General features: G+C 47.4%; 1 protein-coding gene across 1 annotated transcript in view; it reads left to right on the top strand.

Moving 5' to 3' along the window:
* The window catches only part of LOC139260133 (ankyrin repeat domain-containing protein 31-like), a 294,522-nt gene that overhangs the window by 209,009 nt on the left and 66,397 nt on the right, over positions 1-19,116 (top strand). The window contains exons 17-19 of the mRNA XM_070876378.1: positions 3,285-3,444; positions 10,468-10,556; positions 10,686-10,785. Of these exons, the coding sequence (XP_070732479.1) occupies positions 3,285-3,444; positions 10,468-10,556; positions 10,686-10,785 (349 nt within the window). The remainder of the gene's footprint in view (positions 1-3,284; positions 3,445-10,467; positions 10,557-10,685; positions 10,786-19,116) is intronic.

Here is a 19,116-nt window from a genome sequence, read left to right as displayed (position 1 = left end):
TGCAAGGATTACCCAAGACGACTGGAGACCTGCTTTGCTGCACGGTCCTAGTGCGCACACATATCGCAGTGTGGGCTGGCCTGTGCTGCCCCTGAGCCCCTGGCCCCAAACTCACACCTCCCTGGGCCCCGATCACGTCCCTCTACAATCTCTCCCCGCTCCTTCGCTCCGACCTCGCCGCTCCTGCTGTATTTGCCTACGCTCCAATCACCGACCTGGACCTTGATGACATCATTCTTTGCTGCCGTCGCCCTCCTGCACCAGCTTGCGCTGCTCCCTGGAGTCGGATGCCTCCACACTGCTCCCGAAGCTGCTCGCCGCTCCGTTTATGGCCCCGACCTGCCGCTGGTGTTCTCACGCAGGTCGGGGCCTCCACGTTGCAGACATCAGGTTACGTCCCCTGTGACTCAAAAAAATCCTAACCTAAAAAAAACGTATCTAACTGAATTACGCTGGCACAGAAACTTAGGGGAAACTTGGAGATTTTTATTTACTCCAAAAAAAACAGTGCACGCCAAAAAAACGGCACAGATAATTGGGGAAAATTGAGCCCATGGTCTTTGTAAAGGAAAAGGAAATAGGGAAAGGAGGAGGACTAGCAATATTGCTAAAAGACAATAATATAGCAATTGAAAGAACAGCATAACATGATAGAGTTTGACATTAAGCTTGACAAAGAGAAAAATCTGACACAAACCAATATAAAAGCCAGCAATTGGCTTGCGTGGAAGCTCCAGAATGCTGTGCAGCCGTGTAACTGCCCAGCCATGCAGCTCAACAGAAACATTGGTAGCCACACATTACCTGTGGCCATGAAAGTGACCACCGCCCTCAACCTTTCTGCCTCCCAATCCTTCCAGAGCTCTACTGGAGACATATCCAGGATCTCCCAGTCGGCTGCACACAAGTGCATAAGGCAGATTATTGATGGGTTGTCAGCCAGGCCGGCAATTACATCAATTTCGCCTGTGATGACGTTAATCAAAATAAGCGGGTGCTCAGGTTTATGTCTCTGGCTGGCTTTCCATGGGTGCAGGCAGCCATCAACTGCAAACACATGGAAATCCACCCCCACCCACCCCCGGCCAGATCAACCAGGAGTATTCATGAACTGCAAAGGATTCCACGCCATCAATGTTCAGCTGGTTTGCAGCCACAAGAAAATGTTTATCCAGGTACGCGCCAGATTCCCAGGGAGCTGCCATGATGCTTTCATCCTGCAGCAGTCCAAGCTCCCTGATCTCTTTGAACCTGCAAGCAGACTTAAGGGGCGGCTAAGAGACAAAGGCTACCTCCATCAAACTTGGCTGATGACACCTGTGAGAAACCCAACTAATGAAGCCCAAGAGTGGTATAGTGAATGCCATATAACAAGAAGATGTGTCATTCAGCAAGCAATCGGTATGCGTTTCTAGTGCCTGCACATATCTTGGTTAGTACAAACCAACCAGGGTCTCCAGAATGATTGTGGTGTTCTGTGCTCTGCACAACATTGTGCAGCAGCGAGGTTTAGAGCTACAGGAGGAATGAAGCGCTGAGCACACATTGCAGTCGAATCCGAGGATGAGGAGGAGGAAGATGATGACCCTAACGCAGCACCAACCGCTTACATTGCTGCCCACGATGCCAGGCATTCCCTTATAGCTGTACGGTTCAGTTAGTTGCCACCACTGGACCGATGTAACAACCACATTCAATGGCCACTTTCATCCCCCCCTCACCCCAATCCCACTGACACAAAGCAGTCCAACCAACCACCCATTGCATATCTCCCAATTGGTCTCTGTCAATTCATGTCCCCCCATTCATTAATAAGCAACTGAAAAGACAAGATGCCATCCAGCAAACGTGAATGGGTGACATGGGAAAGTGGTGCAAAATAATATATTTTATGTGATTCTACTAAAGAACAGAAACTTAACAACATAACAGTTTGTCAAACACCCATGTGTATACCCTTGTGCAACTACAAAAATTTAACAATCCTTTGATAAAAAAGAATTGCAGGGCTACGGGGAAAGGGCGGTGGAGTGGGACTAGCTGAAGTGCTCTTGCAGAGAGCTGGCACAGGCTCAACGGACTGAATGGCCTCCTGTGCTGTAACAATTCTATGATTCTATTCTGTGATTCTTTTCCTACCGCTCCTACATGGTGCAACCCGTGAGGCTTCAGCAGAGGTAGAGGTTGGCTGCTCAGATCCCTGCTCTGACTGCTGAGATGCTCTTGTCTGACGACCTCTGGGCTTTGGAACCCATGTGGGTCCTGCCAAAGACTGCTCTCCCTGCAACTGTGCAGGGGCAGACTCGGCCATCAGGAGAGGAGGCAGCATGTCGAGTACTAACTGAGTGGGCGAGCAACGGGTAAGATATGGGAACACTTTGAGTGGAGACCCTACTTCCATGTCCCCTTTCGCCTTCATCACTCTCGTGAGCCAGCTGCACTTCACTACGATTGCTGTTTCTGTACAAAACCACCCAACTCCTCCAAATTCCATCTTTGGATTGAGCTTTTAAATACAGGAGTAGAGATCGCGTCATGCGGGCCTGCACCACATCCTCTGCCGCGCAATCAACACCAAACCCAGAAGTAAAATTATAATGAGGTGGCTGCATTAAAATGCCACAGAAATTCCTTGCGGTTTTCCCATGTGATATCTGACCCCCACCCCCACACACCGAACACTCCTCGAAGATAATATCTTGCTATTGCGGCTGCTTCTTTGTAGATTTTATTCTCAACCATCAACATGATGATCCATTACTGTGTAATAAATTTAAGTGCTTCAAAAAAATGCTTGTATAAAATTAATCAAATTAATGAGTGTCTACTTTTAAAATAAGAAATATCGATCATTACTTTCTGTGATGAGTGCCTCCTGTTTCATCAGCAAAGGAATTGTAGACCATTCATTTCTGAGAAATTAGTGGTTAGAGGAGTCCAACATTCATTTATTTTGTTGATAAAGTAAAGTGGGTGTGCTCCGTTAACATAGACTTTCTACCCTTCCAAAATATATGGGGTGAGGAAAATATTTGATCGACTGCTAGCAAACCACTGGCAGGCATTTAGGTGTTCCTATATATGGTTGCAGCAGTTGCAAAACAACAATCACATACAGAAACATATTTACCACAAACACAAAGGCACTCTGTGTAGAGTAAAACCCAGTTTCAAGATTGGAATTTGGCTCTATAAGTGAAGAATGTAGGTTGTTATAAAGTGATCTTACCCAAAAGTGTTGACATTTGAGCTGGAAGAATTCTCATGATGACATATCTTCTTAGGCTGTGAAGCTCCTACTACAATATGGAGCTGATCCTAGGCAGAAGAGCACAGGTGGAAAGAGTGCTTTTGATGAAATTGCTGATGATAAGATTAAAAATCTACTTGAGGACCACTGTAATAGTGAGATGACTGTTCATGAACAACCACAGCCAATTACAGGTTGGTTCTCCAGTGGCTCAATCAATAATGAAATGTATGTTTTGAAAGGTTATACTGAGATTCTGAAATATTCTTGTAGAAGTTCCTCATAATGAGTCACAAATTATTTCTTGACAAAAAAGAAAGGCCAATTCTCAGGCCCAGTCCTGATGTCTGGGAATGGTTGGCTATCTAGCCCAAGCTAGCCCACAGCACACTGAAGTAAAGGTAGGGTTACCAATCCTCCTGCATTGTCCTGGAGTCTCCAGGAATTAAAGACTAATCTCCTGGACAATGCTGCGACCAACCTGGGAGTAAATTCATAGGGGCATTCAGACAAGATTGTGTATGAATTCTTTTCATTTTCTTTCAACATTTTTGTTTGTTGGTTATAAAAATATTAGAAATGTGGGGAAAAAAGGCTGTTTGACTGGGTGGGGCAGTTGGAAGTATGAGGTCATGTCATCAAACATCCAGGAATACATCCAATCAAAGTTGGCAAAGCTAGGTAATGGTGCTGCATTTTGTAGGGTCAGCTTATTTAAATAATTAGCAGAAGATCCAGCATAGTTTTTTGTCTTGTGCCAGCAGCTAGCCAACCCTAAGGCTGTGTGCAACCCGGGAGATTTTCTGCCAATCCGCCCACTGCATTTCAGGAACGGTCAATTAAAATGCGTGTGTAGACTGTACTGAAATTGAAGATGGCCACAGGGATGAGGATTTTTTTCATTTTGTTATGTATGCAATAAAGATTCAAACAGAGCACTGTTTAACTAAGTAAGGTACAGTCTTGCCCTGCTTTATTTAGGCCCAAAGTGCCTGACTCACAAAATGGCTGGCCTTTTATACCAGAGCAGCACCATGTGCGTGCTGCTCAGTGGCCTCCAACAATGACACCATCTGGTGGCTACAAACAGCATGTACATACATGACAATACCCTCCTCTGAGATCTTATCAAAGTCTTTCACAGGTTGAGACGGTCCATTGCTTTACGCTCCCGGGTTGACCGTCTCAGTTCGATTCCGGCCTTGGGTGAATGTGCGGAGTCTGTTGTGGCTGGATGGCTGACTTTTTGGGGGTGGTAGTGGCCATGTCAGGAATTGCAAGTCCATTTTTATTGAACAAGTCCGTGATGGAAATTCCGGGTTCATTGATGCCCCTTGAGTCCACTGAAGGCTCGTCTGTGTGCCTCAGCTTTGTTTGATCCATGTGTTTCCTGCAAGTTTGCCCATTCTTGAGCTTAATAACAAATACTCTTGCCCTCCTTGGCCATGACCATACCAGCGATCCATTTGGGACCCTGACCATAATTCAACACATATACAGGATCATTAACAGAAATTTTGCATGACACAGTTGCACGATCATGGTAAACTTGTTGACTCTGACTTCTGTATTCAACACGATTACTTAAATCCTTGTGTACAAGAGGTAACTTGGTCTTAAGACCTCTTTTCATCATGAGTTCAGCAGGCGAGACCCCTGTGAGTGTGTGGGGTCATGTCCTGCAACTCAGCAGTATGCAAGACAAGTGGGTCTGCAGTGACCCTTGGGTTACTCTCCTCATGCTTTGCTTGATAATTTGCACTGCACGTTCTGCTTGCCCGTTGGACACAGGCTTGAACAGTGCTGACCTTACATGTTTTATGCCGTTAAGTTTTACAAACTCCTGAAACTCCTGACTGGTGAAGCACGACCCAGAATCGCTTACCACTATGTCAGGCAGACCATGTGTCGCGAACATGACATTGAGATTCTCTATGGTTGCCATGGACGTACTGGATGACATGATTATGCATTCTATCCACTTCGAATAAGCATCCACCACCACTAAAAACATCTTGCTTAGGAAGGATCCTGGATCAAGGTTTGGATGGCCATGACCAAAGACTCAGCGGCGATTCCGCTGGTGCTTTGCTGAGCTGCATGCAGGTGTTGCACTGATGCACGCATGCTTCCAGCTCGGAATCAATTCCTGACCACCATACGTGAGACCTGGCGATGGCCTTTATCATCACTATACCAGGATGTATGCTGTGTAACTCACGCACAAACTTCTCTCTCCCTTTCTTCGGCATTACAACTCGATTGCCCCTCAATATGCAATCTACTTGAATAGACAGTTTGTCCTTGCGACGAATGTAAGGTTTGGCCTCCTCGCACATTTGCTTAGGTATGGCAGACCAATCCCCTTTGAGGATGCAACCCTTTACTACCGATATCATCGGGTCCTGGCTGGTCCAGGTCTTAACTTGTTGAGCCATGACAGGGGTACCTTCACTCTCAAATCTGCCGGTTGTGGTGTTTCCACCTCTGGTGTGGGAAATGGCAACCGGCTCAAAGCATCGGCACAATTCTCTGTGCCAGGTCTGTGGCGAATGATATAATCATAGAGCCTACAGTATGGTAGAAAAGGAAGCTTTAGCGTGTGTGTACAGTGTTAAAAAGATGCATCAATACCTAATTATGTCATTCGCCACAGACCTGGCACAGAGAATTGTGCCGATGCTTTGAGCCGGTTGCTTTTGCCCACACCGGAGGTGGAAACGCCACAACCGGCAGATTTAGAGAGTAAAGATACCCCTGTCATGGCTCAACAAGTTAAGACCTGGACCAGCCAGGACCCGATGATATCAGTGGTAAAGGGTTGCATCCTCAAAGGGGATTGGTCTGCCATACCTAAGCAAATGTGCGAGGAGGCCAAACCTTCCATTCGTCGCAAGGACGAACTGTCTATTCAAGCAGATTGCATTTTGTGGGACAGATAATGTCAGCGCCTACCTTTGGACATGAAGTGTTGGTATTGATACCTTTGCTCTCAGAAAACAACGAAATGAGCGGATTGTGATCGATCTCTACTTCAAACTACAAACCGAACAGGTATTGATGCATCTTTTTAACACCGTACACACACACTAACGCTTCTTTTTCTACCATACTGTAGGCTCTTTCTATTTTAGACAAACTTTTGGATGCATACGCGACAGGTTGAAGTTTCCCCGACTCATTGGCTTGTTGTAACATGCAACCAATTCCATATGACGATGCATCACAGTCCAAAACTAAATTTTACATGAGTTATAATGTACCAGCAGCTTGTTCAAGCAAAGCAGATTGGTGGCTTTCTCGAAAGCTCTGTCTTGTGATGCGCCCCAAACCAAGTTGTCGCCTTTAGCATGTGTAGTGGTTCAAGTAAGGTGCTCCATTTAGGTAGGAAGTTACCAAAGTAGTTGAGTAGACCCAGGAACGAACGCAGCTCTGTCACGTTCTGCGGCTTGGGTGCATTCTTGATGGCTTCGAAGAGGCACTTCGAGCGTTTAAGTCTGAGTCCCACTCTATCCAAACGCAGTAGAACCTCGTCCAGGTTGTTCAGATGTTCCTTGGAGACATGACTGGTGATCAGGATATCATCTTGGAACACGACGGTTCTGGGACTTCAGTAGACTTTCCATATTCCTCTTTGCTGCAGCCGAGTGAATTGCAAATGGGCAAATGTGGTAATTAAACAGTCCTTTGTGCGTGTTAATGCAAGTAGGTCTCTTCGACGTCTCGACCAACTCCTGCGTCATATAGGCCGATGTCAAGTCCAGTTTTGTGAATGACTTCCCTCCGGCTAGCGTCGCAAACAAGTCATCAGCCTTCGGTAATTGGTACTGATCTTGTTTCCAAACCCTGTTGATCGTAGCCTTGTAGTCTCCACAGATTCTGACTGTGCCATCACTTTTCAGCACAGGAACAATGGGGCTGGCCCATTCATTAAATTCGACCGGTGACATGATCCCTTCATGCTGGAGTCTGTCCAGTTCAATTTTGACCTTCACCCTCATCATATACGGCACTGCCCGAGCTTTATGATGGATGGGTCTTGCATCTGAGTCCACGTGGATCTGCACCTTGGCTCCCGTGAAGTTACCGGTTTGAACAACGAGGGGAACTTGCTCAATATTTGGGCACATGTATCTTCCTGCGACGACAAAGCCTTTATGTCATTCCAGTCGCATCTGATTTTCTCCAACCGGCTCCTGCCGAGCAGCGTTGGGCCATTGCCTGGAACAATCCACAGTGGTAACTCGTGAACCGTACCATTATACGACACGTTAATTTGTGCACTGCAAATCACCTTTATCAGTTCTTTGGTGTACGTGTGCAGCTTGGTGTTAACAGGGCTCAGCCTGGGCCTCACAATCTTGGTATCTCACAGTTTATTAATTGCCCTCTCGTTCATGATCGATTGACTCGCCCCTGTGTCCAGTTCCATCGATACTGGTATCCTGTTAAACTTCAACTTCATGTTGATCAAAGTTTACTCTCGGTTATAAAAGAGTACAGTCCATACACTTTCTCCTCTGGCATCTCGGATTGCGTATCAGGATCTGCGCTAGTCTGACTCTCATCCTCCACGTGGTGTGTCGCAGCTCGCTAGCTCATCTGCAGACACTTGCGCTGGAGATGCCCCACTCTCAGACAGACTTTGCAACTAAATTGCTTAAATCGGCACTGCTGGTGCCGATGATTTCCGCACAACGCCAACACGGAGAAGTCAGATACATTCCCGCTGGCAGACTTTGGGCAACCACAGATTTCACGAACACAGCCAGATAGGCCCTGCCATGTGCTGCTCTGCTGAACATCGAATCATTTGCGAACGCAGCCGGATTGGCCCTGACATGTGCCGCTCTGCCGAACGCCGAATCAATCGCATTTACAGTACTTGCCAAGGTTCGGTTCTTCACCGCAATTTGCTTTAGACTCCTGTCCGTCGTCATATATGATTGAGCAATGTGGATGCCCCTTTTTAAATCCAACTCCACCACCGCCAGAAGTTTGCGCAGGATCACCTCGTGGTTGATACCGATAACAAAGAAGTCCTGCAGCATGTCTGCCAATACCGTCCCGAACTTGCACGGTCCCGCTAGACGTCTCAGGTCGGCGCTCTTGCCCTCCGATCGAACATGTGTATAAAACCTGTATCTCGAGATGATGATGCTGTCATCTGGCTTGAGGTGCTCCCGTACCAATGTACACAACTCCTCGTACATTTTCTCTGTTGGATCACTAGGCATGATTAGATTCTTTATCAGACCGTAGATCTTTGAACTGCACACAGTGAGGAACACGGCCCGGCGCCGATCTGCATCGTCGACCCCCTTCATTTTGTTGGCCACGAAGTACTGGTTCAAACGGCTCACAAAATCTGCCCAATCTTTTCCCTCCACGAATCGCTCAAAAAATCCAATCGTGCTCATTTTGCAAACAAAGGTTCTTGTATTCTCATCGCCAAATGTTACGTATGCATTAAAGGTTCAAACTGAGTACTGTTTAACTAAGCAAGGCACAACCTTGCTCTGCTTTATTTAGGCCCAAAGTGCCTGACTCACAAAATGGCTGGCCTTTTATACCAGAGCAGCACCATGTGCATGCTGCTCAGTGGCCTCCAACAATGACACCATCTGGTGGCTACAAACAGCATTACCTACATGACACATTTCTTTTTCCTTTATCTCTATTCTGCAAATTGATTATGCTTGTTGTCCTAGCCAACTCAAGGGTTTAATTAAAATTCAAATGAAGCTCTTGTTTAAGTTCACACTCACTTGCCTGACAGTTCCTTATGTCAATGCACCATCCAATAGCAGACATGATTCTTCACGAGTGCATAAAACAAAGTTTAGTCGCTGCACAAAGCTACTTTAGAGGTAGCAACTTTTCGTTGTCACTCTGCACTGTGGATCTCCATGCCCTTCGTAGACTTGAGATTGCAAGTTTTGGTGTTAGACTCCCATTGTGGAGCACCAAATATGAACAGCAGCAAGCCTCATTTTCCCTGTCCCATACGATTATAAAGTATATCTCTAGTTATGCCCCTGGTTGGTAATTACTAATAAGTAAGGAGTTAAATAACAGAATAACCAAATCACTCTTCTTTATAACTGGCAAGTATCTGGAAATGACTGATCATTGCCTATGGTAAGTCATGTGATGCAACCTCCTGGAATAGGTCCAATCAGATTTGACAACCCACTTAACTATAATTGCTCACATAACTTAAAATATTTGTCAACCGTCGCCAACCGTCGCCAAGGGAATAAAAAGAATACAATATGGAAGCATGAACCGGAGTCTGTGTACATGTTGGAACAGGGCAAGTACCAAATCACTGTTTGAGGGTTGGCAAAGCGGTCATGCTGCTGTACGAGGTGGGTGTGAAGAACCCCCTTTTTGTCACTTCAGGACATTCCCCGTGGAGGACAGCAGTGCACCTTGCCTGTCAGGAGATGGAAGCCAGGCACAAGGGTCTTGTCATATATGTACTTTTGGGATCACTAGCCACTAGATGACATCACTGTTGGAGGCCATTGGGCTGCACGCATGTGTGTGCAGCCCAAGTATAAAAGGCCAACTATTTTGTATATTAGTCACTTTGGGCCTTAATAAAGCAGAGCCAAGGTCATACCTCTTGGAGTTAAACAGTACTCAGCCTTACACAACAGATCTGTACAGTAACTAGGTGCCATTTTTCTATGAGGCCTGGGAAACGTTCTGTGCTCTGTCGAGCTGACGTCTTCTTTTCTCATGGAAAGTAATTAATATGCTGTACTTTGCAAACTAGGCATTTGCCATTTGCTTGGTGAATTTGTGGACAACCAGCTGACTGATTTGTTACCAGCGGTGGCTTGGAAGGATCTGGTTGCTTAAATGTTTATTGCATCCCACCGGAAGAGCCATTCTGTGGAACAAGTTGTCTGCAGGTCACCCTCCAAGAGATGGCATAGCTATGTGGCAACCTCTGTGTGAAGTGGAGGTGTTAAAACAGGGGTTCTCTGACGTAAAACCTTTTTACCTTGGGGTATGATTTGATTTTGTTTTCTTCTGTCACTGTACATGTGAGTTTAATAAATGCTGCACTGTAAAAGGTGCTGCAGCAAAATTAGGTCAGATTGCAGCAGAGAATCCAGCCCCTTCTGTCAAGAAAACAAAGACTACTGATTGGTAAATCTAGTTTTGATATCCCTCCAAATAGACACACGATATGTATTTTGCAGGTCCTTCAAATGATAACTCTGCCTCTTGTGATGATGAGCAAATGCCACCAGCTTTACCAAATGATAAAGACTCAGAAAGTCCATATTATGTAAGTACCATAGAAAGTACACTGAATGTTTTAGAAGTCTGAAATATTTTCTTGAATTGGTCTGGTAAACAGTTCCAGTCTTATGTGTTCTATATGCTACTGCACAGAGCTACTCATTTATCATTTCAGTATATTAGACAGCATGAGTCGATTACAATACTGTTGAATGAAATGGAAACGAAACAAGAAAGAATGATGAGATGTAAACTCAAGGAGCCTGAAAATGCAGGTCAGTAAACTGTAGAATCTGCAGGATTGTGGAAGGTGCTATATAACTGAGGATGGTGTGGTCAATCATATGAAACACTACAGAAAAGTCAAGGCAAACAAGGAGGGATTATGTACCATAGTTGCAGAGAATATTGTTCGTGGCTTTGGGTAGCATAGTTTTGGGGCTCTGGAGGAGGCAGGCAGAAACATTTTGGAAAGTAAGGGAAGTTTGAGTTGGAGCAGTAATTTGCAAGGACCAAGGAATCAAGGATGGAGTTTTTAAGGAAGCAGGTGACGATAACAGTTTTGAAGGGGAGGAGGACAGTGCTTGAGAAGAGAGAATGCTTTACAATGTCAGCCAGCATGACGGCCAGAAAGAGAAGGTAGTCTAATGGGAATGGAGTTAAAAGAACAAGAATAAGATGAACTTGGAGGGGGCATGGGGGAAATGGAGGAAAATCTAGAGGGAGATGTGTGTTCATGGCTAGCGTAGAGGGTCCTGGGGTAAGCTTTGGCTTGTTGGGAAAGAGCGCCGGTGCAACTCGACCCACAAATTCAAATTATGCGCTGCAAATCCAGTGCGGGACAATTTCGGCCCCATGGTCTCTATCTTGGTGACAAAGAATTCCATGAACCTCACACTTGTTGTTAGAGGTGAGGGTGGAGCGGGTTGGAGATCCACATCAAGCTTGGGATGATCCTTGTTCCTGGGGTGATTACAGCAGAGGAGAGTGAGGTCCAGATGAGCTTAATGTGGTCCAACAGATCTGTTGCTGGATGGCTAAACCGCTTGTGTGCCAGATATGCTCAAGTCTGCACCTCTTGGATTTATGGGAGTGAAGATGGGGGCTGCACTGGGGAGTAAACCATGATTAGAGACAAGGGCATTTAGGGTGGAGGTGAATGTGTGATTGAGCAAATCAACAGCTGCAGTATCATGATGAATGGAGGGCCAAAGCCTAGGTAGGAGAGAGTTTGTAAGCAACTTGGGTGTGAGATTTTTCCAGGGACAGATATAGAAAGAAAAGTAATTGGAATGTGTAAGCAGATTTGGGTGATAAGGGATAGAAGAAAATGATCATCAGTGACCAAGACAAAGTCCCCCGGAGTCTCGATGCTGGGGATGTTGGCCTGAGAGAGAATGCTGATGTTGGTGCGCCTATCCTGTCAATGAATTTGCAGGACTTTGCAGAGGCAGCGTTGGTGGTACTTGTCCAATGCTTTGAGGTGCCTACTGTACATAGTCCATGGGCTAGAATCTCCACTTTTGTGCTTATCGCCCAAAAATGGGCGTTATTTCCGGGGAGGGCATTAAAAAAGGGTTTTCAGATCGCCGACTTCTCGCCCATTCTCAAAACATCTAGTTTCCATTTTTGAAAATGGGCGTTACCGCGATGATATCAAATGGGCGGTAGCATAAAATCTTTCTGACCTGCTGCCGTAAAGTGTGGCTGTCCTTAGCAACGGCATGGCAACGCTTGATTCCCACGATTCAGGAGGTCAAGGGTCATAATGACATGCGCAGAAGAGGAGACAGAGAGAGGGAGCTCAGAGGCACTGAAAGCATGTGTGGCTGTGGTGTCTGCTTGTCTGGCTGTTGTGGGAGGCATGATGGAGATTCACCAGTAGCAAAAAGCCTACTAAGCACCCAGAACATAGTTGACACCGAGTTTTTGTCCAACAAATAAGATATAACATGGAAGGGATGGAGGAGGCCCTGGAGCTGGTAGCCAGGAACACTGGTGGCAGAGGGCTCCCAGTGGTCCCAGAGCGCCACACTGCACCCCAAGGTGCCGCACCCCCTTTACCAACGACACATGAGAGCCAGCAGCAACATCTTGCTTCTGGCTTGGAGCACGTTCCCACCTCGGGACCGTCCTCTCCCGTATCCGTCCAAGCAGCGCTTCGGCCGTCACCGTCTCCTCATCCCCCCGCCAATGAAGCATCGCCTAAGGAGCTCCTTGGCCAGGTGGCTTGGAGTCAGGAGGGGATGAGGAAGGAGTAGAGGTGGGGAGGAGAAGCGAGGGTGAGGGGCAGGGTTGGTTTGTATAGAAATGATTTCAGACTAATGTCCGGTTTAAATGCTTTTTATTTAACGAAACCTTGTAGCACATTGGCTCAGATAACTGCACCATTACACGCTAGTGATTCTTTAACATCAAAAGGTATAATCACACTTAACTTCAATCAACTTACAACTGTCACCAAGGTGATGCCCACCATTGATGTATGACTTGTACACCCAGCAGTGTGTCAGCCTTGTAAGTAACACCAACGTTCTTTCAGGCAAAGCGATCATTGATGAGCTCCTGACATAAGGCTCTTGCAGCTATCATGCCACCATGGGCCCTTTCATGTTGTCTACAGGGGGGCGGGGGCATGGCTTCAGTGTCAACCTGATTGTCTGGGCCGATGTCAGCGTCCGCCTCCTCGTCCTCCTCTTCCTCTCTCTGGTAGTTCCTGAAAACCTCAGCATCCTGAAAAGGTGCCCGCATCGCGATGTGCATACAGTCTATTGCTCCCTGCACCTTGGGGAAGTTTGCAATTCTGGAGAATCCTAGAGCCCTCTCACTCTGTGCCTCCCTGGTCATAGGGAAGCTGATCAAGTCCCTCCTGCGTGTGTACAGGGCTTCAGTGACGATGTATGGCATGCTGAGAAAGTCCACAAATGTCTCCAGCTGCAGCCTGAAAAGAACCCGAGGCATAGAACGACAGTGCCGTGGGGACTTTGACCTCGCCGGACAGTGCAGCACTGATGGTGCTGGCAGGCTGCAGATCTGCCCTTATCAGCTGGCATAACTCAGTGATAACCTCTTTGTGGAAGCGCAGTCTCCGAAGGCAGGTGGTGTCGGGCAAGTCGAGGTAAGAACGCTTCTCCCTGTACTTGCGGGGGGTGTAACGTCTAGTCTTCCTCATCAGTCTGTCACGTCTTACATTGGGCACATAATGCAGTGGAGCATTCCTTCGGCGATGTCGAGTCTGCAGCATGTAATTGGTCACCAAGGGAGGACGAGAAAGGACAGGCCCCATTTCAGTAGCTCTCTGTTTTCCACCAATTGCTCACAAACAAGGAAATTCCCGATGAAGACACTTCTTCAATTCCAATCGGTCACAGTATGGTCAAGATGTTTTTACAGATGTTCACATCAACTCCAACGACCTGCAGAATACATCCGAACTCTGCCGAGGTTGAAGTACAGCAGCCTTTTAAAGGATGCGACATGTGATCTAGAACACGGCGTCCATAACGCTGTGTTTAGTTCCGGTTAGTTCCACTTTTTCTGGGCGTTTTTTTGGGCGAGCGATATTGTGGGCGATATGTGTGCGAGGTGGTGAAAGTGACACTGGGCGATCTCATGGCCGCTAGTTTTGGTAAATATGCTCTTTAACGACAAAAAAAAATGGGCGGGCGTTAATATTGAATCTCGCCGTTAAATTCATGCGGAAAGTAACACTGGCCGATATTATGAGTGTTGAATTCGCCCATTCTGATGATTTCGCCCCAAAAAAGTGGGCGGGCGGTAATATGTTTTCCCGGCGTTAAGCACATGGGGAAAGTAACGCTCGGCAATATGCCCGTCAGTTTCCATTTTGTGCCAAAATGGGCGATATATGGACATTAGACGTCATTTCAGCGGTAAGATGGGCTTTAAGTGGGCATTAAGCATGCAAAAAAGTGGAGGTTCTAGCCCCATGTCTCTAAAGCATATAGGAGGGCAGTTATCACTACTGCTCTGTAGACTATGAGCTTGGTGACGTGTTTGAGATCCTGGTCTTCGAACACTCTTTTCTTCAGGCGGCCGAAGGCTGCAATGGCGTACTGAAGGCAGTGTTGGGCTTTGCCATCGATGTCTGCCCTTGCTGATAGTAGGCTCCCAAGGTATGGGAAATGGTCCACATTGTCCAAGGTCTCATCATTGATCTTGATAGCAGGGAGCAGTACTGTGAGGCGGGGGCTGGGTGGTAGAGGACCTTTCTCTTACTGACATTTAATGTGAGGCCCAGACTCTCGTACGCTTCAGTAAATGTCTCAACGATGGTTTGGAGTCCGGACTCCGAGTGTGCACAAACGCAAGCGTCATCTACATATTGTAATTCACTGACAAGTTGGAGCAACCTTGGATCTGGCCTGGTGGCGTCGGAGGTTGAACAATTTCCCACTTATCCTGTAGATTAACTCCACTCCAGCAGGGAGCTTGTTAAGGGTGAGATGAAGCATTGCAGTGAGGAAGATTGAGAAGAGCGTTGGTGCAATGACCCAGCCTTGCTTGACCCCGGTCTGAACTTGTATTGGGTCTGTGGTGGATTGCTTTGGTAAAAATCACGGCTTGCATGTCATTGTGAAGCTGGCGGAGGATGGTGCAGAATCTTTGAGGACAGCTGAATTTGCGAAGGACACTCTATAATCCCTCGTGGTTGACAGTGTCGAAGGCCTTTGTGAGGTCAAAGAAAGACATGTACAGAGGTTGTTGCTGCTCCCTACATTTTTTCTTGGATTTATCGCACGGTGAAGATCATGTCCGTTGTGCCCCTGAGTGGGCGGGATCCGCATTGCGACTCTGAGAGGAGCTCTTCAGCCACTGGGAGACGATTGAGGAGGATTCTTGCGATGATTAAAGAGACAATGTTAGATGGCAATGTTGAGGGGGTGGTGATAAATAAGGATGGGAGAATTTATATGGCGGAAGAAGTTTAGGAAGAACAAGAATCCAATGAAAAGAAGAAAGTGCAAGGGGAGCTGAGATGGAGGTAGAAGTCACCGAGATGAAAAGTTGCTCAGCGTGGATGCGGAGGGAAGAAAGAAGGGTGGATATCTCAGGGAGAATCATGGGGGTTCGTGAACATTGAGGATTTTAAAGGAGAGGCGAGAGGGGTGGAACAGGTTAAGATGCTTGAAGAAGGAGAAGATGCCAGAGGAGTAGGCGAGAGTGTGACTTGGTGTTAAGAGCCATGACATTACCATGGTGGTTAGGCAGGGTAGGTATGGCCAGGCGGAGGAGCTTCAGAAAGGGGCTCGTCCTCCACCCTTTGGGCCTCCTCTAACTCTGGCCTTTTGTTCATTCCCAATCCCCTTCGGCTCACCATTGGTGACGGAGCCTGCAGCCACCTCAGCCCTATTCTTGGAATTCCTCCCTAAAACCCTCCATTTCACCACTTCTTCCCTCACTTTAAAATACCTTCTCAAACCCTTTCTTTTCAACCACTCTTTCAGCCAACTCTCCCACATGGATTTTTTCAGTTCCCTTTTTGTAAAGTGCTTTGGGACATTTTCTACCTTAAAGGTGCTATATAAATGCAGATCGTTGCTGTTGTTGTTAAATTCAAACCACTGCATAATAGCACAGTGCACTGATAGGCTTCCCACTATTTGTCCAAGTTATGATACTAATATGGAATGTTTTTGAATTACGATTTACCCACTAATGAGGCACTACAGCTAAGAAATTGCTTTTCCAATCTACCAGGCCCACAGAATTCAAAAAGGACAAACAAGCAACTAAGAAGTAAGCCCAAATACAACTGAGTTGCCTGGACTTTTTGGGTGAGGCTAAATTTGGTTACCCCTGCATTAGGGCATTGGCTTGTGTTTTAATGGCACTTTGATGATGTGCCATCAGTGGCCCTGCATGTTACTCCCACCATTCGTGGCGCTTTTAATATGAAGAACTCCATGCTTCTGACAGAATCCAGGCCACAAAATGTCATGGCTTCTGAAAATTGACATTGGAGGTAGCACAAGCATCCATCCCAATTGGGTAATCATCCATCATAATCATAGGCAGTCCCTCGAAATCGAGGAAGACTTGTTTCCATTCTAAAAGTGAGTTCTCAGGTGGCTGTTCAGTCATATGCGGGAATTAGTCTCTGTAATAGGTGGGACAGAGAGTCGTTGAAGGGATGGGTGGGTGGGGAGCCAGGTTTGCCACATGCTCCTTCTGCTGTCTGCGCTTGATTTCTGCATGCTCTTGGCATGGAGACCCAAGGTGCTCAGCGCCCTCCCGGATGCTCTTCCTCCACTTTGGGCGGACTTGGACCAGGGATTCCCAGGTGCCGGTGGGGATGTTGCACTTTATCAAGGAAGCATTGAGGGTGTCCTTGAAACGTTTCCTCTACCCACCTGGGGTTCGCTTGCCGTGTAGGAGTTCAAGTAGAGCGTTTGCTTAGGGAGTCTAGTGTCGGGCATGCAGACGATGTGGCTCGCCCAACAGAGCTTGTTGAGTGTGGTCAGTGCTTCGATGCTGGGGATGTTGGCCTGAGCGAGAACACTGATGTTGGGGCGTCTATCCTCCCAGTGGATTTGCAGGATCTTGTGGAGGCAGTGCTGGTGGTACTTCTCCAGCGCTTTGAGATGTAGTTCAGTCTCTAAGCCATATAGAAGGACGAGTATCACTACTGCCTTGTAGACCATAAGCTTGGTGCCAGATTTGAGGTCCTGGTCTTTAAACACTCTCTTCCTCAGGCGACCAAAGGCTGCGCTGGCACACTGGAGGCGGTGTTGGACCTCATCATCGATGTCTGCCCTTGCTGATAGTAGACTCCCGAGGTATGGAAACTGGTCCACATTGTCCAAGGCCGCACCATCCATTTTGATGACCAGGAGGCAGTGCTGTGTGGCGGGGTCAGGTTGACGGGGTCTTATAGATGTTTAGTGTGAGACCCATGCTTTCATACACCTCAGTGAAGATGTTGACGATGGCTTGGAGTTCGGCCTCTGAATGTGCGCAGACGCAAGTGTCCGTGTACTGTAGTTCGATGACAGAGGATGGAACGACCTTGGATCTGACCTGGAGGCGGCGAAGGTTGAACAGGTTCCCATTGGTAAATGAGACTGGTGACATCCTGCAAGCAAAAACAGACAGAGCAGTCCTTGTCAGTCCGGGGAGCAGCAGCGCCATGTCGGGAGGCGGAGCGGGAGATCGCTGAGGCCTACAAGAGGCCCGTCAGTCCGGGGAGCAGTTGCGTCGTGTCGGGAGGCGGAGCGGGAGATCGCTGAGGCCTACAAGAGGCCAGCTGGTGCAGCTGCAGCCGGGAGCGAAGGCAGAAAAGAAGTAGAAAGAAATCGAAAGGTGACCTCACAGCCAAGAGGGTAAGTGATTGGCTGGTGATTGATGAGTAGTTTTTCTTTTTCTTTTCTATATCAGTAAGTAACATTTAACATTGTTGTTGCCAATTTAAGTTTATCTAAGGGTTAAGTCATGGCAGGACAGCTTGGACACGTGTTATGCTCCTCCTGTGGGAACATGTAGTACGTGGGAAGTCAGGGACGCTTCCGGTGTCCCTGACGACTACGTGTGCGGGAAGTGTATCCGGCTACAGCTCCTGACGGACCGCATTGCGGCGCTGGAGCTGCGGGTGGATTCACTCTGGAGCATGCACGATGCTGAGAATAACTTGAATATCACGTTTAGTGAGTTGGTCTTACCGCAGGAAAAGGGTACACAGCCAGATAGGGGATGGGAGACCAACAGGAAGAGCAGTGCAAGGAAGGTAGTGCAGGGATCCCCTGCGGTCATCCCCCTGTAAAACAGATACACCGCTTTGGGTACTGTTGAGGGGGATGACTCATCAGGGGAGAGCAGCAGCAGCCAAGTTCATGGCACCGTGGGTGGCTCTGCTGCACAGGAGGGCAGGAAAAAGAGTGGGACAGCTATAGTGACCGTGGATTCAATTGTAAGGGGAATAGATAGACGTTTCTGCGGCCGCAACCGAGACTCCAGGATGGTATGTTGCCTCCCTGGTGTAAGGGTCAAGGATGTCTCAGAGCGAGTGCAGGGCATTCTGAAAAGGGAGGATGAACAGCCAGTTGTCGTGGTGCATATAAGTACCAACGATATAGGTAAAAAAAGGGATGAGGTCCTGCAAGACGAATTTAGGGAGCTAGGAGCTAAATTAAAAAGTAGGACCTCAAAAGTAGTAATCTCAGGATTGCTACCAGTGTCACGTGCTAGTCAGAGTAGGAATCGCAGGATAGCTCAGATGAATACGTGGCTTGAGGAGTGGTGCAGCAGGGAGGGATTAAAATTCCTGGGACATTGGAACCGGTTCTGGGGGAGATGGGACCAGTGCAAACCGGACGGTCTGCACCTGGGCAGGACCGGAACCAATGTCCTAGGGGGAATGTTTGCTAGTGCTGTTGGGGAGGAGTCAAACTAATATGGCAGGGGAATGGGAACCTATGCAGGGAGACAGAGGGAAGTAGAATGGGGGCAGAAGCAAAAGATAGAAAGAAGAAAAGTAAAAGTGGAGGGCAGAGAAACCTAAGGCAAAAAGCAAAAAGGACCACATTATAGCAAAATTCTAAAGGGGCAAAGTGTGTTAGAAAGACAAGCCTGAAGGCTCTATGCCTTAA

This window comes from Pristiophorus japonicus, chromosome 1 (assembly GCF_044704955.1).
Source record: "Pristiophorus japonicus isolate sPriJap1 chromosome 1, sPriJap1.hap1, whole genome shotgun sequence".
NCBI classification, from domain to species: domain Eukaryota; kingdom Metazoa; phylum Chordata; class Chondrichthyes; family Pristiophoridae; genus Pristiophorus; species Pristiophorus japonicus.
Note: the sequence above shows the minus strand (reverse complement) of the source record. Positions and strands in the feature narration are given on the sequence as shown.